Consider the following 24,673-nt stretch of genomic DNA (forward strand, 5'->3'; position numbering starts at 1 on the left):
TAACAGATGTCATCCTTTCCAGGCCTTAGATCAGACACTCAGAAACCAGGTCATGATTGGGCCAGTCTTCTGGACCCAAGTTCAAGTGTAGGTTTAATTATTATTCAGCTGTGGGTATCTATACAGCTAAATGAAACAACGTACCTCTGGGACCAAAAGGAAGAACTGTGTGTGTGTGGTTTTTGACTTTTGGAGCTTTAAAATGGAGTTCAGTACTTCTGGTAAATTCCATTGTTAGTGATTATTAATTCAGCTTCTCGGATTATTCTTTGAATTTTTTCACACAGCACTGCTCCTAATTGCCGTTATTTTCCAGTTAATCAATGGAACTTCTGTCATATTTTCCAGCTTACTTTTTGCTACAGAGTTGGCGTCCAAGCTACAGATCGAAGTTCCATCAGAATGGATGGAAATAGCTGGGAAAATCAAAGTGCCTTTTGACCATGAGAAGCAATATCATCCTGAGTTTGATGGATATAAATCAGGTGGTGTAAGATTTATTTTAAACATCCTTAATTTACAATCATATTGCCTTATGGCAGATGGAGTTCATTTGGCACATCCAGCTGTCAGAGCAATCCTATCATCCAGTTTATTCTCCTGTGACCTTTTTACCTACACATGCCCCCTCCCAGCAACCCCCAACCCCCCTAGTATGGTCCTTCAATCACCTATCTACAGTGGAAGCAATCTGCAGTAGGCAATTATTCGAACAACCCACATGTCCTTAGAATGTGGGAGGAAACAGGCACATTTGGGAAGAGCCCATGAGGTCACAGGGAAAATATGCAAGCTCGACCAAATAGCACTGGAGGTCAGGATTCAGTCCAGTTTACTGGAGCTGTGAAACAACTGCAGTTCCTGCAGGATCACTGTACCATCTAGTGAAGCCCAACTTTCTAAGGGAAGAATGGAGAACAAAAAAATTGAGGGCCAAGATTAATTGTGGATACTAACTGAACAGCTCTTTCAAAAGCCCAGCTGTATCAAATTGGGTTTATGGATTACATTATATAACATGTGCCTAAATACATTCGCTCCTCACTTCCTGTGCATGCACATGCACGAGTGTGCACGCACACACATGCACACGCACACACACGTCACAAGTATTCAATAATAGTGTGGGAAAAGATCCCAGACATTGACATGCCTCCCTCCATGGCAGTCAGCAGTCCTATATGCAGCTGACATAGGGGGAGTTCCTTTAAGGCCTGGTGCCTTTTCCAGTGGTCAGAATGGAATAGATGTTTCAGTTGTGAGCCTGTCAGTCAGAGATTACACAGGTCTCATATCAGAAAATGAGTCTGGGTGAAAAATCTTTGGCCAACAGCTCCAATTGCCTTCTCTCTGGTCTGCAGCACATACTTAGCACACCGAACAAGGAATGAAATAACTTGTGTGAGTAGCTGTTTCTTCATTACAGGGGATGTTGTGAAACAGGCAGATGTTGTGTTGCTAGGTTACCCACTCATGTATCCAATGAGTCCTCAGGTGCGGAAGAATGACCTGGTAATATATGAAGCTGTGACGGATCCTGAGGGACCAGCCATGACCTGGGTTAGTACAAGTTTAATTCTGGATCTTAACAGGCACAGAAGAGACACCATTTTAAAAGATTATTGTCAAACTTAGTTAATTGTCATCTGACTACACATAATGAAACAACTTTCCACCGGACCATGGTGCACCCACAAAACATATATCGTGTGCTGTGTGTGATATATGTTCATGGGTGCACTGTGGTCTGGAGGAACGTTATTTCGTTTGGTTATGTATATGTACTGTCAGATGACAATAAACTTCAACTTGAAAACTTACCAATAAATAAAACAAGTAGCAAAACATTTCATTAAAACCATTTTCTTTGTTAGTATATTGAGTTGATTAGCTTCTGTATTCATAGAACATAGAAATCTATAGCACGTTACAGGCCCTTCAGCTCACAATGGTGTGCCAACCATGTAACCTACTTTAGAAACTGCCTAGAAATTCCCTACCACATAGCCCTCTATTTTTCTAAGCTCCATGTACCTATCTAAGAGTCTCTTAAAAGACCCTGTTGTATCTCCCTCTACCACTGTCACTGGCAGTGCTTTCCACACATCTACCACTCTCTGTTTAAAAAAACTTAGCTCTGACATCCCCCTGGTACCTACTTCCAAGCACCTTAAAACTATGCCTCCTCCTGTTAGCCATTTCAGCCCTGGGAAAAAGCCTCTGGCTCTCCACACGATCAATGCCTCTCATCATCTTATGCACCTTTTTTAAAATTTTATTTATTATTATTATTTTTTTTTCTCTGCTAGATTATGTATTGCATTGAACTGTTGCTGCTAAGTTAACAAGTTTCATGTCATATGCCAGTGGTAATAAACCTGATTCTCATTCTGATTTATTGGGTCACCTCTCATCCTCCGTCACTCCAAGGAGAAATGGCCAAGTTCACTCGACCTATTCTCATAAAGCACACTCTTCAGTCCAGGCAACATTCTTCTAAATCTCCTCTGCACTCTCTTCATAGCATCCAGATCCTTCCTGTAATGGGGTGACCAGGTATTCAGTGGATTGAGATGCGACAAATGACCAGTGAAATTCCAAATGCTAGGGTTGAATTTTTTTTCTGAAGCATTGTCAATCCAATGGATATAAATGGAATAAATTGCTTTATCATTGTCACATGAACCTAGGTTCAGGGAAAATTTTTGATTTCCATGCCATCCATCCCTACAGAGCATTTCTTCATCTCAGTACGTTGAGGTAGTACAAGGGAGAAGCAATAACAGATTGCAAGATGAAGTGTTACAGAGAAAATGTGGTGCAAGCGGACAATAGGGTGCAAAGCCATAATGAAGTAGACCGAGGCCCATTTTATCAGACTGGGGATCTTATAACAGCAGGATAAGCTCTCTTTGAGAGCTTCTATCCTGGTGTACATGCCTTCAGACTTTTGTATTTTCTGCCTGATGGGAAAAGGAGGAAGAGTGAAGGTTTGGGTGGTAGGGGTCTTTGATTATGTTGACTGCTTTACTGGGTCAGTGAGAAGTCTATGGAGGGAACCATGATCTGTGTCCACAACTTTCTGCAGTTTCTTGCAGTCTTAGGCCTAGCAGTTGCCAAGCGCAGCCATGATGCATCGGGATGGGATGCTTTCCATCTGGATAGATAAAAATTGGTGTGAGTTAAGGGAGATATGGCAAATTTCTTTAGCCTCCTGAAAAGTAGAGGTACTGGTGCATTTCTCATCCATGGTATCTACGTAATTGGACAAGGACAGGTAATTGATGACATTGTCTCCAAGGAACCTGAAGCTCTCTACCCTCTAAACCTCAGCACCATTGATGTAAGTAAGAGCATATGCACCCCTTCCCATCCTGAAGTCAGTGACCGGCTCTTTTGTTTTGCTGACTTTGAGGGAAAGATTGTTGTCATGGCACCGTGCTACTTGGCTCTTCGTCTCAAATTCAAAGATTCAAAGTACAGCCACGAAACAAGGAAGACCATGGAACCTGTTCAAAGAAAACAATCAAACCTCCCCCCATGTGCAAAAATAAACAACACAAATGGTAAAAAAAAATGAAGTGAGAAACATAGAATATATAAAACACAAAATCGAAAGAGTCCAGGCATATTCAGTTCATCTCAGTTCAGTCTAGAGCTGTGCTCCTTCCAATGTTCTGACTCATCTTTTTTGGGATTTGGCCCAGTGTGGTGGAATCATCTGCAAACGAGCAAAGTCGTGAGTAGAGTTGGAGGCTGAGGATGCAGCCTTGGGACACAAGCGTTCAGAATATTCATGATAGTGGTGTTGCTGCCTGTTCTTACTGATTGTGGCCTGTTGGTCAGGAAGTCAAGAATTCAGGTGCAAAGGGAGATGTTGAGTTCCAAGTCTGAGATCTTGGAGATGAGTTTGCTTGGAATTATAGTATTGAAGGTGGAGCTGTATTAATTTTGTCTAATGCAGCTAGCTCTACTGGTCAGATAGTTCCTTCATTGAGCAAATTGGCACAGTAGTGTAGTGGTTAGCACAACGGTTCACAGTGCAAGTGACCTAGGTTCAATTCCTGCTGGTGCCTGTAAGGAGTTTGTACATTCTCCCTGTGACCGTGTGGGTTTCCTCTGGGTGCTTCGGTTTCCTCCCACAGTCCAAAGACCTACCAGTTGATAAGTTAATTGCTCATTGTAAATTTTCCCGTGATTAGGCTCAGATTAAATTGTGGGATTGCTGGGGGGGGGGGCGCGGCTCAAAGGGCTGGAAGGGCCTATTCCACACTGTATCTCCATAAAAAAAATTACATTGTTTTTCAAGGGAACAATATCTCCAAGTCTTTTTGAAAATATTCTGTTTACTACTTCATGGAAATGATATAGGTTCATAATATTGTTAGACTCAGGATAGATCCTCAGAGATGTTGACATGCAGGAGCTTGAAGCTACTCCCTTTCCACCGCTGATCCCTCAATGAACACTGGTGTGTGTTTTCCATCTTCCTCTTCCTGAAGGTCATAATTAATTCCTTGGTCCTGCTGACATTGAGTGCAGGGTTCTTGTTGCAACACCACTCAACTGGCCAATCTGTCTCACTCCTGTATGCCTCCTTATTATTACCTGAGATTTTACCCACAACAATAGTGTCATCAACAAATTTATAGATAGTATTTGAGCTGTGTTGAGTGTAGACACACAGTTATGAGTGTAGAAAGAGTAGAACAGTGCGCTAAGCGCCTACTTTGAGGTGTGCCTGCATTGACTGTCAGTGAGGAGGCATTGTCACCAATCCATACTGATTGTGATCTCCCAATGAGGAAGTCGAGGATCCAGTGGCATATGGAAGTATAGAGGCTCAGGTTTGGAAGTTGCTTAATATCATAAGAGTAACTAAATTTTGACTAAAATATGAGTTCATTGTTATTAGAACTTTAAGGTGATTACAATTATATCCAATTCTATCTAGTCCACCTGGATTTGTAAAGATGACCTTGTGTTGATCAGAGAAGGGAGACAAATAATCTTGATAAAAGGAACTTGTTGAGTGTACAAAACCATTTCATATATTTAGAATAATGTTTTAGACTTATTTCAGCAGGGCAGGAGAAATCAGTTTGAAACCTTTGAAGCAATGTTATTTTTCTTACTAGTAATTCAAAGATTAGCAAAGTTTGTCAGCTTTGCTGAAGAGCTGTGAAATTAGTAGTGGATGACAATGAAAATCTGAGAAGGGGGGCAAAAATTTAGGCTGCTTGTTGAGTGTGCTTCAACATTTGTAACACTATTAAATGGTGTGCTATGTACATGACAGCTGACAGTTTCACCACAGAGTGTACCAGTGAGAAAAGAAAGCTAAACTAAATTCCGAAGGCTCTGATTTTCTATGAGGATAGAAAATTCCATTTTTGCCCACTCACCAGAGAGGTAGAATGCAATTTTCTCTGCTCTTAACTGAATAATTTAATTCTTGTTAAATGAGAACCAGACATTCTAACATGCATATGGCATTTAGAGAATCTAAATCTTGAACTTTAAATTGGCTAAAAATGTAACTTTAAATAACTGTATCTTTTTGAGTGAAGGCAGATATCTCTGTAATATTTATTTAAAGATCATGAGTTTTTTTTTCCCTTCTATGGAAAAAGACATTGCAATACAATAGAATTCCCATTTCATAGAGTTATGGAGTCATAGAATAGCACAGCACATAAACAGGCTCTTCATCCCAACTCATCCTTGCCAATCAAGGTACCACCTAAGCTAGTCAGACTTACCCAATGTTTGACCTGTGTCCCTCTAAACTTTTCCCATCCATGTACTTATCCAAATGCCTTTCAAATATCATTATTGTACCTGCCTCAACCACTTTTTCTGGCAGCTCATGCAGTATACCCACCACACCCTCAGGTCCCTTTTAAATCGCACCCCTCTTGCATTAAACCTAAGCCTCCAGCTTTTGGTTCTCTTTCCCTGGGTCAAAGACTATATGCATTCTTTCTACCAATGATTTTATATATCTCCTGACTCTACCTAGTCTCCAACACTGAAAGGAATAAAGTCCTAGCCTGCTCAACCTCTCCCTCAGCTCTTCAAGTCCTGGCAATGTTCTCATAAATCTTGCACTCTTTCCAGCGTATTGATATATTTTCATCCAGAATGAAATTATTCAATTGAAATTCAATTTTCCCCAAATCAAACGCAATAACGATCAATTCCAGGATGTTCTGAGTAATTTCTGAAAATTATCTAGGCGCTTGCTTCTAATGTGACTTTGCCATTTGCCCATAGGGAGATGTCTTTCCACTTGCAGCTGTTGCAGCTATTCATGTTGAGCATGGGAGGACAACATAAACTAAGTTATCCAAGGAGCAACCATCATTTGGCACTCCCTGGGGCAATGATATTTTAGCAATGCAACACTGTACTCAACATCCCTGTAAGGTGAATCCATGTTAACTTTTAATCCTCTGGGTCTCCCTTAATGCACTAACCCTAATTGCAACTTTCCTCCTTCCTTTCCGGTCTTGCAATTCTGGATCAGAATCAGCCAGAAAAATAGATATTTAAAAAGTAGTGAGGTAGTGTTCATGAATTCAGTGTCCATTTAGAAATTGGATGGCAAAGGGGAAGAAGCTGTTTCTGAATTGCTGAGTGTGTGCCTTCAGGCTCCTGTACCTCCTTCTTGACAGTAACAACGAGAAGAGGGCATGTCATGGGTGGTGGGGATCCTTAATGATGGATGCCGCCTTGAAGGCACAGCTCCTTGAAGATGTCTTGGATACTATGGAGGCTAGTACCCATGAATGAGCTGACTAATTTTACAAGTTTCTGCAACTTACTTGGATCTTGTGCAGTAGCACCCCTCCCTGGGCAATGCAATCAGTCCAAGTGCTCTCCACGATATATTTGTAGAAGTTTTCGAGTGTTTTAATTGACAAACTGGATCTCAAACTGCTAATGAAGTATAGTCGCTATCTTGCCTTCTTTATAATTGCATCGATATGTTGGGACCAGGTTAGGTCCTCAGAGATAATGACTCCCAGGAACTTGAAACTGCTCACTTTCTCCACTTCTGATCCCTCTATGAGGATTGGTTTGTGTTTCCTCGTCTTACCCTTCTTGAAGCCCACAATCAGCACTTTAGTCCTGCTGACACTGAATGCAAGATTGTTGCTGTGATACCACTCAACCGACTGGTATATCTCGCTCCCGTACACCCTTTCGTCACCATCTGATATTCTACCAACAATGGCTGTATCATCAGCAAATTTATAGATGACATTTTAGCTATGCCTAGCCACACAGTCATGGGTGTAGATACAGTAGAACAGTGGGCTAAGCACACATCCCTGTGGTGCACCAGTGTTGATCCTCAGTGAGGTGGAGATATCATTTCCAATCCGCACAGATTGTGGTCTTCCAGTTAGAAAGTCAGAGATTCAGTTTATTGTTCATTCCAAAGGACACCCAGGTCCAATATCCCAAAAATCAGATCCCTTAACTCCCATAGCCCCTCTGTTCATCCTAACTTACTGAGATCTCTCATTCAAATCCTGATCACCATCTACACCCAAAGGCCACAATCTTTTCGTGCAGCACACCATAATCTGGAACAATTTTGTGTCTTCAGCCCCTCCTTCTCCTTGAACAGACCCTCATACTGGGTGACATAGATTCAGTCAGGACAGATATCATAAGAATATAAGAAATAGGAGCAGGAGTAGGCCATCTGGCCCATCAACCCTGCTCCACTATTCAATAAGATCATGGTTGATAAGACAGCTCCACACACTTCCTTTTTCCCCATAACTCTTAATTCCCCTGCTTTGTAAGTCTATCTAATAGTGTCTTAAATATATTTAATGAGGTAGCCTCTATTACTTCGTTAGGCAGAAAATTCTACAGATTCACAGCTCTCTGGGAAAAGCAGAGTCCCCAGTCATAAATCTATTCCCCAAATTTTGATGCCATGTCCCCTAGTTCTAGTCTCACTTACCATAGGAAACAACTTTTCTTTCTCTGTCTTATCGATCCAGTTTATCGGTTAATATTTCTGTAAGAACCCCTGTCTTTCTTCTGTATCCCAGGTCAACCAGTCTCTCCTCATGGCCTAACCTCCTCATCTCTGGATTCAATCCGGTGAACTTCCTCTCCACCGCCTCCAAAGCCTCAGAATATCTTTCCTCAAGTAGGGAGACCAAAACTGCACACAGTACTCCAGATACTGACCAATACTGGCCTCACCAATATCCTGTACAGTTGAAGCATAAGCTCCCTGAACTTAATTTCAATCCTTCTAGCAATGAAGGGCAATAGTCCATTTGCCTTCTAGATAATCGGTTGCACTAGCAAACCAACCTTCTGTGATTCATGTACGAGCACTCCCAAGTCCCTCTGCACAGCAGCATGCTGCAATCTTTCACCATTTAAACAATAATCTGATCTTCTGTTTTTCCTTCCAAAGTGGGTGATCTCCCATTTACAAACATTGTGCTCCATATACCATACACTTGCCCACTTCACTTAACCTATTTAAATCTCTCTGCAGGCTCCATATCCTCTGCACGATTTGCTTTTCTGCTGAATTTAGTGTCATCAGCAAACTTAGATACGCTCCATTTAGCCCCCTCTTCCAAATCAAGTTATGGGTTGAAAAGTTATGGGGTCATCACTGACCCCTGCGGCACTCTGCTCACTGTCATCCAGAGAAACACCCATTTATATCAACTCTTTCCCTTCCTTTGATTAACTCTTCCTCTATCCATGCTGATACATTACCTCCAATCCCATGTACGAGTCATTTATGCAGCACCTTGAGGGATGCCTTCTGGAAATCCAAGTGTACCACATCCACCTGTTTCCCTCTGTTGAGTGTGTTCATAATGGTGAGTGACTTGCTGTGACGCTTGCTTAGCACACCATTTTAGTTCATTATAATTTTTTGGTTAAGCTTTTCTCTGCCATGTCCACTTGAGGTTGAGGAGAAGATAGGAGTGGGGGTGGAAGGTGTTGAGGAAGGGGGTGCAGGGTCTCATGTGAAAATTAAATCCTTATTCATATCTCAAACTGCTGATATTAAAGCATTTTGATGTTCTGAGTTAGATTTCAGCCAGCCATGAGTACCAAAGGCTAAAACCTTTCCTCTCAATCAATGAGATTCAAACAAGCAATTTGGCCCATCAGGGTCTGCTCCACCATTCCATCATGGCTGATTTATTATCCTTCTCAACCCCATTCTCCTGTCTTCTCTCCATGACCTTTGATGCACTTACTAATCAACAACCTATCAACCTCTGCTTTAAAATTCCTAATGGCTTGGCCTCCACAGCCATCTGTGGCAATGAATTCCACAGATTCACCTGTGACTAAAGAAATTTCTCCTCCTCTCTGTTCCAAAGGGATGTCCTTCTATTTTTAGACTGTGCCACGTGGTCCTAGATTTTCCTACTGTAGGAAACATCCACTCCACATCCACTCTTGTCAAGGCCTTTCAATATTTGATAGGCCTCAGTGAGATCCCCCTCCCCCCATTCTTCTAAACTCTAGTGAATACAGTCCCAGAGCCAAAAAGGGCTCCAAGAATGTTAAACCTTTCATTCCCAGGATCATTCTCATGAGCCTCCTCTGTACCTTTTACAATGCCTACATATCCTTTCTTAGATAAGGGGCCCAAAACTGCAGACTGACTATTTCCTCATAAACTCTCAGCATTACATCCTTACTTTTACACTCTAGTCCTCTTTACACACTGTATTTAAATTGTCTGCATTGCAGATACTAATAGGTCTCATTGACACTGTCTCCTGTACTTTCTGCAGAGCCTCTGCATATGATATGCCCATTTCCACCCAAACACGCCGCACTTCACAGCTTTCCTATATACAGGACACCCTGCATTAACAAAGTTATGTTCTCCACGATTGCCATAATCATGTTCTCCACCACATCCACCACACCACTTTTCACCCTTAAACACAGCTGCTACTCGACCAAACCTCTAGCATTGTAAACATCTCAGAGGGGGCGGCACACAGACTTGAACCATATAACCTAAGTTAACCCTCTCCGGTAACTTTTGTCCCATCAAATTGAATTAATACCAATAAACTATCTGTTCTAGCTCTACCATGAAGCCTTTTTAAACATTTGGCGTCCACAACCTTTCCCCCGACTAAATTATTTTTTTACTTGGTCCATGATTACATCTAGAGGCACTCCAGAGATTACTCCCCAAAGCCACTGTTTGTTTCTTTCTTTTCAAATCTTTTTATTGTTGTATGAGACAAAAGAAATAACATGGGTACACTGAAGTAACAACACTTATAATGTCTCAAAAAAGACATTATCTTAAAGATTGAAAAAAATCTTGTGATAACAAAAAAAACCTACTAAGCAGAAAAAGTGAGAAAAGAAAAGAACCCATTAGGTGTACAACCCCGGAGTCATGTGTCATACAAAAAACTTCTAAAAAGCCACTGTTGTTTAATATAATTTCTTAGTGTTACTTTTCTTCTTCCCACATCTTCTAACTCCAAAGCTTTCTCATTTCATTTACTATCTTTAAAAAAATACTAAGAATGCCCCATCTCTTAAAGGTTTTACACCCACAATATCTTCTAGTCCTTTTTACAAATCCTTAGTTGCTCTAATTGGATTGATATTAGAAACAGGTCCACATTCAAAACTCAGCAAAACCTTAAACTCTTCCTTCTACTGCCTTCATCGCTGCATGAGAAGCTGCTACAGTCCTCAGCCGGCTGCTTATTGATCCACTTTCCAGAAATCTGCCATTCACCTTCCTTCAAAAAACTCAATTACCCAATACCGCTTCCCATTTCCTACCTCCATCTTCTCCGTAACTTCCTGCTACCTCTATCCCCCTTCCTGCCTGAGGGAAAACCCCCAACAGCAGGCTCAGTCCTTTGCCCCAACTGCAGTCAGTTTAACTAGCTCCTCCTCCTCAGAGCCTCAGCATAATCCCCCTCCTGGCATGACATTTTAGTCATCCTGTATTTGATTGCTAATTTAAGATAAATTGTGTCCTGCTTCATGCTGTTAATTCTCACTCCTGTGCAATCAGACTGATGTTGGAACAATCCAAAATAGAGAGTAAACAATTAAAAACCAATTCCTATGGACAAAAGCACTATTTCCTCTTGACCACATTCCTTTTCAGCTCGGTCTGCTTTTGAAGTTTTCTCTCCGTTAGCTACAGGAGCTGTACAGGTCTGGAGAGTATCTGCGGAGACAGAAACAAAGTTAATGCCTCAGATCATAGAAGGATTACGGCTCAGAAAATTTCGCCTATCATGGTCACACTAGCTCTCAACTAGAACAATTCTCTAGTTCTATCAAACCAGCCCTATCTCTGTAAATGAAAGGTCATCTGCTTGAAATTTTAGTTGCCTCCACAGATGCTGCCTGTTTCTTGTCTGGACGTATTATTTTATTTTATTTTTTATTTTTCAGAGCATGTTTGCAGTTGGATGGTTGGAGCTGAAGAATGCTACCCAAGCTCAGCAGCAACTGAACAAGTGCTATAGCAATATTCAGGAACCATTCAAGGTACATAAGTGTTGTCATGAAAACTTCTTATGGCTCTTTCTGGTTACCCGCACTCCAAACTAAAATTATCAGAAGCTATCTAAGTGCTTCATCAAAAACTTTTATACGATCTTTGTAACTGCACCGGTCCAATGAAATAATGCCCACGCAACATACAGATGTCTTTGAAGATTTATTTTTATTTCTTTCTCTCTTCCGTAGACACCGTGAAAACTACAAGAAAATAAAGTACATAAAGTTTGAAACATACATCCCTCAGTCTTTAAAAGTCTCTCAAGCTAGTGTTCACCAATAAACAGGCCCAAACATGTTAGTACATCAGAAGTGTGCTGAAATTAATCATGAATTTATGACAAAACATATAAAATAAACATCTCAATGAAACATGTCCCTGAGACAGTTACAATCTTTGTACATAAAACTCGCAACATAGCTAGACAGAGGGAACAGGACAAATAACATGCTTGCTTTCATGGCTATGGCATGGACTACAAGGGTTGGGATACCATCTTACTAGTATACTAAACATTGGTTAAACTGCACTTGTGTAGTTTTGGTTGCCAAATCATAGGCTGTCATTAAGTCAGAGAGTGTAGAGAAAAGAGAACGAAGTTACCAGGTGTGTACTATTCAGCTGGGTCTTCCAATATAAAGGAACGAACTACAACAGATTCAGAGTGGATCACATTATTAATGCATTTATTATTTTACTTGCAAGGGGAGATGTACTTCCAGCCAAGTTTCGTCTGGAACTATACAGTAGCTCTGATTTCTGTTTCAACCAAAGTTCATGTATACCTTTTTTACAAAGAACAGCGACTAGCTTGCTCCATTTCATAACATTACATTCCTCGGTTATTTCGTTCACATGTTTGATCTTTAGGAGTTCCATCCTGTTCCCTGTGTTATCAAACATCCCCTCAGTTCACAAAATAATTACCTGTCATCAAAGAAGATAGTTTGTTCGCATATAACACAAACACACTTTCACATTTTCTCATCCAAATCAGCAAAGCACCTTAGGATTTCATAGACTCCATTTCATTACATTACATTTTACAAAAGTTACAATTTCATAAAGACTTGAGGGTTACAGATATATTTCCACACAGGACTGGAGGGCTTGAACTATAAGGAGAGATTGGAAAATTATGAAAGGCATAGTTGATAGGATTGTCACAAATTGATGGATTTTCACAAGTTGGTTAAAAAGGCATATGGTGTGATGGTCTTGGGGAACTGAATTCAAGAGCTATGAGGCTCTATAAAACTGTGGTTAGACTACACTTAGAATATTGTGTTCAGTTCAGGTTGCCTCATTATAGGTAGGATGTGGAAGCTTTAGAGAGGGTGCAGAGTAGATTGACCAGCATGCTACCTGGATTGGAGAGCGTGACTTATGAAGATAGGTTGAGTGAGCTAAGACTTTTCTCTTTGGAGTTGAGGAGGATGACAGGTGACTTGATAGAGGTATACAAGATGATAAGAAGTATAATTTGAACGGACAGCCAGTGCCTTTTCCCCAGGGCAGAATTGGTTAATACGAGGGGTCATGACTTTAAGGTGACTTGAGGGAAGTACAAGGGTGATGTCAGAGGTGAGTTTTTTTTACACAGAGATCGGTGGGTGCGTGGGTAGAGGCAGGAACTTTGAGGACATTTAAGGGACTCTTGGATAGACACATGGATGACAGAAGAATGAAGGACTCTGTGGGAGGGGAAGGTTAGATTGATCATAGAGTAGGTTAAAAATTCAGAACTACATTGTGGGCCAAAGGACCTGTATTGTATTGTTATGTTCTATTGGAAGGCTGGAGGATCACAGTCTTTTCCGGATGGTAGGGGGCATAGACTTCAGGTGAGAGGAGGCTGATTTAAAAGGAATCTGAGGAACCATGTTTTCACATGGAAACAGAGTGAGGCTCTGAGGCTCAGTGTGGGAGGGTAAAGTCACGTAGATCCATAGTGGTAGGAGACTCGATAGTTAGGGGGATGGGCAGGAGATTCCGTGGCCATGAAAGTGATGCCAGGATGGTGTGCTGGGTCGAGGATGTCTCAGAGGAGCTGCTGAATATTCTCAAGAGAGGGAGGGTGAGCAGCCAGAGGTGGTGGTGCACATTGACACCAGTGACATAGGTAGAAAGGGGGAGGAGGTCCTGTGCAGTGAGTATAGGGAGTTAGGGAAGAGGTTAGTGGGCAGGACCTCCAAGGTAGTAATCTCTGATTTACTCCCAGTGCTATATGCTAGTCAGGGCAGGAACAGGATGATCGTACAGATGAATGGGTGGCTGAGGAACTGGTGTAGGGGGCAAGGTTTCAGGTTCTTGGATCATTAGAACCTTTTCTGGGACAAGAGAGACAGGTTACACCTAAACTGGATGGGAACCAATATATAGACACGGTGCTACTTGGGAGAGTTTAAACTTGTTCGGCAGGGGGATGGGAACCAGAGCACCAGGTCATAAAGTGGAGAGATGGAGAGGAAGGTAGATGTATGAGCCAGTAAAACCAGATAGGAGCAAAGTGATAGATACAATAGGACAGGTAGTTTGAATATGTGTATTTTAATACTCGGAGTAAAGTTGATGAACTTAGAACCTGAATCAGTACGTGGAACTATGATGTTGTGGCCACTACAAAGGTTCAGCGGTTCACTTTATTTTCAAAGTATGTATGTACAATACAACTCTGATATTTGTCTTCTCCAGATAGCCATGAAATACATGAAAAGAAAACAAAACAAAACAGCAGACCCCAGAATCCCCCACGCCCTCCCCGCAGAAAAAAGCAGTAACAAGACCAACAAATTTCCACCCCTTCCCTGGAGAAAAAACATTGGCAATTAACAGTCCCTGACCCCTCTTTCGCAAAAAGAACAGCTACAGTACCATCAAAAATGCCCTCCCTCCTCTCCCCCACCTCCAGCTTACACACAAGGAACTAACAGATCACCTACCCGCCAATTGGCCACAAGAAAGAAAACACTGAGAAACTGAAGGAGACCAACTTAAAGTACAGTCCAATCACATAGATCTGGGAACACTGGACAATCCTCCGTGACTCAGAACTCACGCCTGGTCTGAATGGTGGCCTCCGTTGGGAGCGATCAGTGACATCCTCTGCATTCACCTCAGTGGCCTCTGTAAAGAGCGCTCACTGACCGGGTCTGAACGCCGCTGACCCAGTGGCCTGTGTTGGGAAGATCGCTGACCCCTTCTGCATTCACCTCGATGCTTCACTCTTCCTCGCCACTTCGAGATGGAGTCGTTCATGACCCTGCGTCTCATCTCTGGTCTTTCCCACGAGCCAGCTCATGTTCTTGGTCCTTTTCGGTCCCCACGTCTCTGATCTCCATGAGGCAGCTCTCCGGACACAGCTTAGCGCCAAATCATTCAATCGAGTTCCAAGCTGCACATCACAGATTCCAACCGTTTCCATAACACAACCAAGATGGAAAGTACAAACAGAAGGTATAGAAAAAGTGAAATAATTTAAAAGATTTGTCATTTGGAAGATGTTGCCTGAAGGATCATTGGAGCCATCTTGACTACAGAGACTTGGTTGAGAGAGAGAGAGATTTTGATGTTTTAGAAAAGATAGAGAGGGAGATAAAAGAAGTGGGGGAGTTGCACTACTAATCAGGGACAATATCACAGTCACACTCAAAGGGGACATAATGAAGGACTCATTCACTGAGTTTTTGTAGGTGGAACTCAAAAATAGGAAGGGTGCAATCACTACACAGTCCACAATAACCACCGTGGGCCTGGTGTTGGCTAATCATTCTGTCCAGGTGAGAGACCTTTCAGTGGGTGAGCACTTAAGGAACAGTGACCACAACTCCTTAAATTTTAAGATAGCTATAGGTAAGGATAAGTATGGACCCTGCGGGAGAGTTTTAAGTTCGAGCAGGGCAGATTACAAGAGCATTAGCCAGGAACTAGAGAGAGTTAATTGAAAACAGCCATTTTGGACAAGTCCACATCTGACACGCATTGGGTGTTTGAGGACCAACTGCGTGGTGTACAGGACAGGTGTGTTCCAGTCAGAAGGAAGGACAAGAATAGCAAGATGAGGGAGCCTTAGATGTAGAGAGAGGTGATGAATTTAATCAAGAAGAAAAAGGAAAAATGTGTAAAGCTTAGGAAGCTAAATTAAACAGAGATGTTGAGGGTTATAAAGAAGCCAGAAAAGAACTCAATAAGGGAAGTAAGAAAGCCAGGAGGGGCTATGAAAAGTCCTTTTCAAGTAGGGTAAAGAGACTCCCAAGGTGTTCTCTACAAATATGTCCCCAGGGTCTGATAGGATATACCCCAGGTAATTGAAAGAGCCAAGAGAAGAGATTGCTTGGGCTTTGACCAATATCTTGGTGTCCTCTCTAGTCACAGGCGAGGTCCCAGAGGACTGATGAGTATCAAATTTTGTTCCATGATTCATGAAGGAAACCAGGCATTATCCTGGAAAACCATGGCCTAATTAGGGAGAGCTGGAATGGCTTTGTATGGGGCAAGCCATGTCTTACTAACTTGACTGAGAGGGTGATTGTTGAAGGCAGAGCTGTGGATATTGTCTACAAAGATTTTAGTAAGGTGTTTGACAGGGTCCCTCATGGGAAGCTCAAAGTTCAACAGTTGCAAGTTCAAAGTAAATATATTATCAAAGGACATATATGTCACCATATACACCTTGAGATTTGTCGTCTTGAAGACATACATGGTAAATCCAAAAAACACAATAGAATCAATGAAGGTCTGCACCCAACAGGGCAGACAAATAACCAACGTGCAAAAGACGACAAACTCTGCAAATACAAAAGAGAGAATAAATAAATAAACAAACAAACAAACAAACAAGCAAGCAATAAATATAGAGAACATAAGATGAGGAGTCCTTGAAAGTGAGTGCATAGGCTGTGGGGAATCTTCAGTGGTGACAGGGCATCCCGATCTTTTTTATGCCACGGACCAATGCCATTAAGCAAGGGGTTCGTGGACCCCAAGTTAGGAACCACTGGGTTAAGGCCATCAAGATATTGGAATAGATGTGATTCAGCAAATCAATTCAGCCACCAAAATATCATGAACAATGGTGGGCCTAAGGTTAAGTAATTAGGAATTAATTTCAAAATGCAGAGCCAGGGGATTTGAGGAGACATTTCCACAGTACATATTGAAAAATGAGGTCTGGTGGTGGGGGGGGTGGGAAGTAGAGATGTATGGACACAGTGAAAACAGGAATGCGGTCAGAGATTGCCCAACTGGTAAAAATAGCTGTAATAACTGACAAGATTAAGAGAGTGGTTATAAAAATGGTAGCAAAACCTATATATAATAGGATTCTTAGGGAAACAAGGAGAGCTGACATGAAAGATTACATGTGTGTTCTAGACTGGAATATCAAGAGGCAGTATTGGGAATCTGAATGTAGAATCTAAACTGTTGTGAGAGTGGAGCAATAAGGAGGCAAGGAAGAATGTAGGCTGAAGACAAGAAGTGTATTTTGAGAGGTTGGTACTTCTTGCATTTTCATTGCATTAGACTTGCATGTAATGAAGTTTATAATGTTTTTAACGATGATCCAGACTTTTCAAAGGAGGTGTGTTGGAAGCACCCTTGTTGAATTCCCAACATTGCCCTCCATCTCACCAAGGGATGCTGTCAACATACTTCCCTGTGAACAGGGATTGGAATTCTTGACCTTCTAAACCTGGACGTCATGACACTGAGAAATACAAGTCAAAATTTGAGCAAGGTGCTTGAGTGACAGTTTTCATGATACTGATATTTCCTTTATTTTTCTCTCTCATGGCCTCAGATTTGGAGTGAAAATGCAGATGGGTCAGGAGCTGTGAATTTCTTAACAGGAATGGGTGGCTTTTTACAGACTGTACTATTTGGCTACACAGGATTCAGGTCAGTGCAAATATACTTTTTAGGATTCTTGGGATATCCACCAATTGATTTTATTCTGCTCAAACACTTCTATTCAAGTTCAAATTCAAGTTTAATTGTCATTCAACCATACATGAATATAGCTAAATGAAACAGCGTTACTGCGGGGTCAGGGTGCGAAACACAGTACCGATAGTCATACACAGCACAAGGCGTACATATAGGCAGTAAAATACAGTCACACAAAAATATATAGTCTAAGCCCCTGAGTCCATGAATGTTGCGGCAGTCTGCAATTGAACACGATACAGCTGATCTCCTGCTGAGCGAACACTGGGTTGTAGCACTGACTCCAGCATGGGCACTGTGCCGCATTGCCTCTTGCACTCCAGACGAGAGCCCCACTCCAATGCCTCCACCTGGGTGGCTGCAAACAGGCAACACTGTGGCTTGAGGCCTAGTCATCACTATGGCTGAGGCCGCGTAGCTTTCTCGCTGCCCACTCCTGCTTTTTGCCAATAAACCAATGAATTGTACTTGCAGCATTCCACACCACCAGTGTCCAACAGGTCTTTTAATCAGAAGAAAAGCAACTTGCTTTTAGACCGTACGCCCCCTTCACACACCAATGCCTCTCTGTTGCAGGCAGCATTACAGTCTGCACCAGGTCCAGCTCCTTCAGTTTCTCCAACAATGAGCAACTTGCTGATGGGGTAGACCTTCAGTACTTGATGTTCACACATCCACAATTTCCAGGCTTGATCTTTGGCTACCAAGCAGCATTAGAAATCTCTAAGCCTATCAGCCTTTGAATAGAGGTAGACATATTTTGCACAGATAGCAGATTAAATATTAGAGTTATTCAAGTTCACTGATCATTCACTGAGACCACACCTGGAGTACTGTGTGCAGTTTCGGTCTCCAAATTTGAGGAAGGACATTCTTGCTATTGAGGGAGTGCAGCGTAGGTTCACAAGGTTAATTCCCGGGATGGCGGAACTGTCACATGTCGAAAGATTGGAGTGACTGGGCATGTATACTCTGGAATTTGGAAGGCTGAGAGGGGATCTTATTGAAACATATAAGATTATTAAGGGATTGGACACGCTGGAGGCAGGAAGCATGTTCCCGCTGATGGGTGAGTCCAGAACCAGAGGCCACAGTTTAAGAATAAGGGGTTAGGCCATTTAGAACGGAGTTGAGGAAAAACTTTTTCACCCAGAGAGTGGTGGATATATGGAATGCTCTGCCCCAGAAGGCTGTGGAGGCCAAGTCTCTGGATGCTTTCAAGAAAGAGATGGATAGAGCTCTTAAAGATAGCGGAATCAAGGGTTATGGGGATAAGGCAGGAACTGGATACTGATAGTGGATGATCAGCCATGATCACAGCAAATGGTGGTGCTGGCTTGAAGGACCAAATGGCCTACTCCTGCACCTATTGTCTATTGTCTATTGTCTAATTGGAAACAAACTTTTAAAATTTATCTTTTTAGCAGTTGACTCCAGTTTCACAATAAATTCTGTTTGTTCCGAGAAAAGTGTGGTCATTCTTTAAAATTATTTCAAAGATAAATACTTTCCCATGTGAGGGTAAAATGATAATGAACTAACCTAGATAATTGTATTAACACATCCTTATGGCCTTATCCTGTATATATCTGCTTGGTGTATATTCAACATTATCCCAAGACACTATAGGTGTAAATATTTCAGTCTCTGTGGAATTCATTTTCCACAGTACTCGGTTGAGGGGATATGCTTCTGAGTGTGACTCTACACAGACATCACGCAACCTTTCCTCCCTGAACAAAGAATCACGGTTGAGGACCTTTTTTGTTGTAGTTACTGCCATTCCCAGTTACTGATTTCATTTTATGATGTCCATAATTAAACCAGATCTTTGCTTTGTCTTTTTGTTCTGCAGAATTACAAAGAATTGTTTGCTCTTTGATCCCATTATCCCAGAGGATATTGATGAATTACAGATTACTGGAATTAATTACCTTGGAAATATACTGCAACTTAAACTTTCAAAGGAACAGGCCACCATTGTTTTGATGAGATGTGAAATTCGGTACATGGCCTTGGAGATTGTTCTACGGGATTCAGGAAGGATTTTTGTTTTAAACAGAGGTACAGGAAAGCTTGTTCATGTAATGCTGTGTGCAGTAATTAATTTTATAAACATACACATCATCTTGCTTGTCTGTTCATATAGAAAAATATGCTACCTATCTTGCTTAAATCAATCTCTTGGGAACAAGTTAGACAGAGGACTCATCCATTTTATAATGTTGGTTCCCTCTTCTCTACTTATATCCATTTTATGTCAACTTAAATACAACTTCTATGGGTAGAAGTAGTTGGCTTCACTCTGATGCTGCTTTGTTACTTGTTAAAGGTTATTGAATGATAATGAAAATTATATTGTTCTATTGATACAAAATATGTCCCTTCTTTGGGGAAGCTAAGCGCGTTCTTTATTTTGAATTAATATGTAAAACACACATTCTAATGAAGTTGAGAGGATCCGATTTTAACCTGCTCTGTATGTTCAGTTGTATGAAATTAATACTTTGTGTTTGGCCTGATTCTATCAAGTGTTGCTGAATTAAACATGGTGACGTTGGAGTTGGGGAATGTTCAATAGTTTAATGGTTTCATTTAATATCAGAGAAATGTATACAATATACAACCTGAAATTCTTGTTCTTCACAGACATCCACGAAAATAGAAGAGTGACCCAAAGAATGAGTGACAGTAAAAATGTTAGAACCCCAAAGTCCCCCTACTCCCTCCCCCCACGCACAAGTAGCAGGAAAGCAATAACTCTCCCCCTCCCCTACTTCAACAGAAAAAAGCATCAGCACCCTCCACTCACCAAGGAAGCATTAACAAAGCCCCCAAGAAAGACCATGATCCGCAGTACAACAAAAACTAATTGTTCACCCGACAATTCAACACACCACAGGTTCTGTTTCTCCCCGATAAAGGGACAGAGAAATGTCCCCTTTCACAGTGAGAGGGGAGACATAATAGAACATCTCGCTGATTTGCAATCATAAAGCTTGCCGTGTTGCTTTTTTCCTTGTTCTCTGACTTGAGAATTGGCAACAAACTCTCCCTCACCAACGAGAGAGAGAGAGAGGGAAAGAAAATATGAATTTGCCGAGCTGATGAGATACGTAAGTATCTATCTCAGATTATTAGTGGTCACTAACATTTGCTATCCTAATTACATTTTGAAAACAAGAGGCACACTTACGTATCACCAAGGTCACAAGAAACATTGAAAGGCATCAATAAAGATGGGAAGTGATGGAACTATTGCATTGAGATATCGGATGAGTCATGAACACATTGAGTGGCAGAGGGGACAGCACGGTAATGTAGTGATCAGAACAACACTTTACAGTGCCAGAGGCCCGGGTTCAATTCCCACCACTGTCTGTCAGGAGTTTGTACTTTCTCCCCGTGACTGCGTGGGTTTCCTCTAGTGGTTCGCTTTCCTCCCACAGTCTAAGATGTACTGGTTGGTAGGTTAATTGGTCATTGTAAGTTGTCCTGTGATTAGGCTAGAGTTAAATTGGGGGTTGTTGGGCAGTGTGGCTTGAAAGGCAGGAAGAGCCTAGTCCACAGCACAGCTCAATAAATAAGTAGGTAAGTAAAGCAGGCTCAAAGGGCTAAATGCTTCTAAGGCTAAATCCGAAATTTGTAACAATTTATTTCATTCTTTATTACAGATCAACCTGTGTCTTTTCTTCTGGAACCTGGGAAGATTCAAACTAGGTGTAATACTGATTCTTCTGAAATGTGTACAAAATTATAGCTTGTTATTGAACACTGTTTATCACCTGCAAAATTCAGGTTCAGGCATTTTTTTAAAATGAAAATTTGAGAGACATTGCATGCCACCGGGATTGTAAACTTTATAGTGAATTCTTAATTTCTTTCTTCTGCCTTTCTACACCAAAGATGTGGATTCTTGTTGAGGTATGATTCCACTAAAGTGCAGAGTTATCGAATATTCAACTGTTATATTTTTATATATAAGCCTAGACTGTGAGGAATATTACATCAGATGAACCTGAAGGTGTGTTTGCATGGATATTTCTGAGTGGAGTCATTGTATTTGGGTGAAGAGTGGGAACTCTGACCGATTCCCTTCACTCCACTCCCAGCTTCTTTTTAAGATCAGAGTTATTTGCAGACTGAGTCTGCAAGCTTTTTACTTCAAGTGTATGTGAATACTCTCCAACATATCACATATTTTATCGACAATTGTTGGAGCAATCTAGTGTGATCCATTCATAAATGCAATTTAATCCTAATGTCTATGAATTACTCAAACACAAAACTATCTTTAAAATTCAGTATAAATTGTTTCAATAAATGATGCCTGTTGACTCTTATTTTCTGTGTTTTCATTTTTAACTAATATTTTTTGCTTTAAACTGTATTCTCCTCACAAAATGTAATCTCATATCTTGGCATATCTCATCACAAAATGCAACCTTATGTCTTGGCATATCTCACACTTTACTATTACTAGTAGGCTAGGGGCCTGTTCCTGATTCGGTGAAATGTGCAGAAGGGTATGCTAAGCATCATTAGATGTACTGAAAAGTGACGTGCCAGTCTAGGACAGTATGCTGAATATCACTAGGCCTTACTGGAAAGTGAGGTGCCAATCTGGGAGGGGAAGCTGAATATCACTAGGCCTTACTGGAAACTGAGGCACAAATCCAGACATCCCACCTCTTTCAGAAGTTCCGTGAGTCTCCCGCATATTGATAGCGGGCTCCCTGACGCCCGCAAATTATATACAATATCCCGGAAATCGATTCTTTTGCGAGCGAGTGGCAGACGTAGCGAGAGAGTGACAGAGAGATCATCCTGATTGGTCTCTCTTTGTGCTAAGTAGTCCTATCAGTTTTCTCTGTGGGCGGGCTTTACAGTCGACCTCTCGCTCTCGCTTTCATTGTCCATCATTTCCGTTTAGTGTCCTGCAGCGCCATGGCTGAGTGTTCCAAAAAAAAAGAAAATATAAAACGTACTTCACCCCAGACTACACTAAAGTGTACCCCTGCCTAATAGGGGTCAAAAATAATGACAGTGTTGCTCGCTGCACTGCTTGCAACAGTGACTTTTCTATTGGCCATGGTGGGTTAAATGACTGTAAAAGGCATGTTGAGGTGAGTTTAACAGGTGTCATTCATTCATTGGCATAGCTAACGTTATTTAAACTAGCTGGCTAGCTGCTAAGGAGCTACTCTACAAGGAATACTCAACAAGGAATATATATATATATATATATATATATGTGTGTGTGTGTGTATGTGTAAATAGTTTCAATATGTGATCAAATAAATTGTTGTGTTCTTTCATGATCAAATGTCCTGTATACATACACCCTTGGAGGTCGACCGGGACGGGGGGGCGGGGGTGGTGGTGCTACCTCCCTGAAATGAGTTTTTGCAGGGTTGGATGTCTGCCAATCTGGGAGAGTATGCTGAATATCACTAAGCCTTACTGAAAAGTGAGGCGCCAGTCTAGGACAGTATGTTGAATATCACTAGGCCTTACTGAAAAGTGAGGTGCCAGTCTAGGACAGTATGTTGAATATCACTAGGCCTTACTGAAAAGTGAGGTGCCAACTTCGTATTGCTGCCACACATGACTGCACCTGTGCCAAGTATGACCAGAACCAACCTCAGTAGTCCATTTATGAATGGTGTTGTACAGTATTCAACATGGCAAAGCCAACACTAAAACATATAACCATTTTCACCTGGAAGTGACAAATCCTGACGAAGGGTCTCGGCCTGAAACATCGACTGTACCTCTTCCTAGAGATGCTGCCTGGCCTGCTGCGTTCACCAGCAACTTTGATGTGTGTTGCTTGAATTTCCAGCATCTGCAGAATTCCTGTGGTTTGTATCAGTCTTGTCTTGTTTAGAGCACACTTGTTTGATATTATCCAAAACTCGTGACTTCTGCTGGTCTCAACATTATTTTCCAAGCAAATTTTGCAACTGTAATTCAGTTTCCCACGCCCAGTCCATAAATGTATGAGTTACTGGAGCAGCAGTTAGAGTTCAAGACCATTCATCTGGAGACAAATTCAATTCCAAACTTGGCAGGAGTGGAATTTAAAGTCAAAATTTAAATAAATGTGTACTTAAAAAACAAGTTTCAGCAAGTGGTAAACTGTAGCCTCAGCTTTGGGTGCACTGAGTGTAAGTTACTTCCTGAGTTACATTTTGCTAACCTGTCGAGTCTCAACTTGCACAAACTCAGATGCAACAATGCATTGTTGGCATTATAGTTTCATACAGGATTTTTATCGTGGACATCTACACTTCCCAAACTGGGGACAGCGGCATGCTGAGCTTAACCGAGACCAACATGGGCATGTGAATTTTGGGTTAGGATTTTAGAAGCAGGAACAGGTTAGATTATTCCTGGCAGTATTTGTTGAAGTGGGAAGTTTAGAGTAATACACAAAAACAAAATGTTGCAAATTCTCAGCAGGTCGGACAGCATCTGTGAAAGAGAAACAATTAACTTCTCAAGTTGTCAGAACTAGGAAAGAAAGAAACTAACTTTCCTTAGAAATCTAACCTGCTTTCTCTCCGTTCTAGTTCTGATGGAAGGCCCTAGACCTGAAACATGAATGATTTCTCTTACGTGAACAGCTGAATGTTGCCAGCCTTTGTGTTTCCATTTCAGGTTACCAGCATTGACATTCTTTTGATCGCTGTGACTGCATTGGAGAGCATGTAGAGGAATTTCACAAGGATTTTTTCTGGGATGAGGTGTTTCAGTTAGAAAGAGAGGCTTTTCCACATTATTTGAATTGTAGGTACGGGCAGTCCTACTGTTGAATTTGTCAGAATTTTGGTACAGCTATAAGTCCTCTAACTTAATTTTAGTGATCTAAAAAGATTATAACTAAATGTTCCTGAAAACCATACAATAACTACAGTGTATAGCAAAATACTGCAGCTCATTGCCCTCTTCTCATTGTGACTGTCAGGTAGGAGGTACAGAAGCCTGAAGGCACACACTCAGCTATTCAGGAACAACTTCTTCTCCTCTGCCATCTGATTTCTAAATGGACATTGAGCCCATGAACACTACCTCACTTTTCCATTATTTCTGTTTTTGAACAACTATTTTTAATTTGACTATGTAATAAACATATACTGTAATTCATTTATTTATTGT

General features: G+C 41.4%; 1 protein-coding gene across 3 annotated transcripts in view; it reads left to right on the forward strand.

Moving 5' to 3' along the window:
• The window catches only part of pgghg (protein-glucosylgalactosylhydroxylysine glucosidase), a 44,778-nt gene extending 22,934 nt beyond the window's left edge, over positions 1-21,844 (forward strand). For 2 of the 3 annotated variants that reach the window (XM_072272375.1, XM_072272376.1), the window contains exons 9-14: positions 349-485; positions 1,427-1,560; positions 11,458-11,553; positions 17,367-17,464; positions 19,368-19,576; positions 21,187-21,844. In XM_072272375.1, coding sequence (XP_072128476.1) covers positions 349-485; positions 1,427-1,560; positions 11,458-11,553; positions 17,367-17,464; positions 19,368-19,576; positions 21,187-21,272 — 760 coding nt within the window. In that variant the 3' untranslated portion in view covers positions 21,273-21,844. The remainder of the gene's footprint in view (positions 1-348; positions 486-1,426; positions 1,561-11,457; positions 11,554-17,366; positions 17,465-19,367; positions 19,577-21,186) is intronic. The other variant, XM_072272377.1, reaches the window with a different exon arrangement.
• The last annotated feature ends 2,829 nt before the right edge of the window (positions 21,845-24,673 follow it).

Source organism: Mobula birostris, chromosome 11 (genome assembly GCF_030028105.1).
Source record: "Mobula birostris isolate sMobBir1 chromosome 11, sMobBir1.hap1, whole genome shotgun sequence".
Taxonomy (NCBI): Eukaryota; Metazoa; Chordata; class Chondrichthyes; order Myliobatiformes; family Myliobatidae; genus Mobula; species Mobula birostris.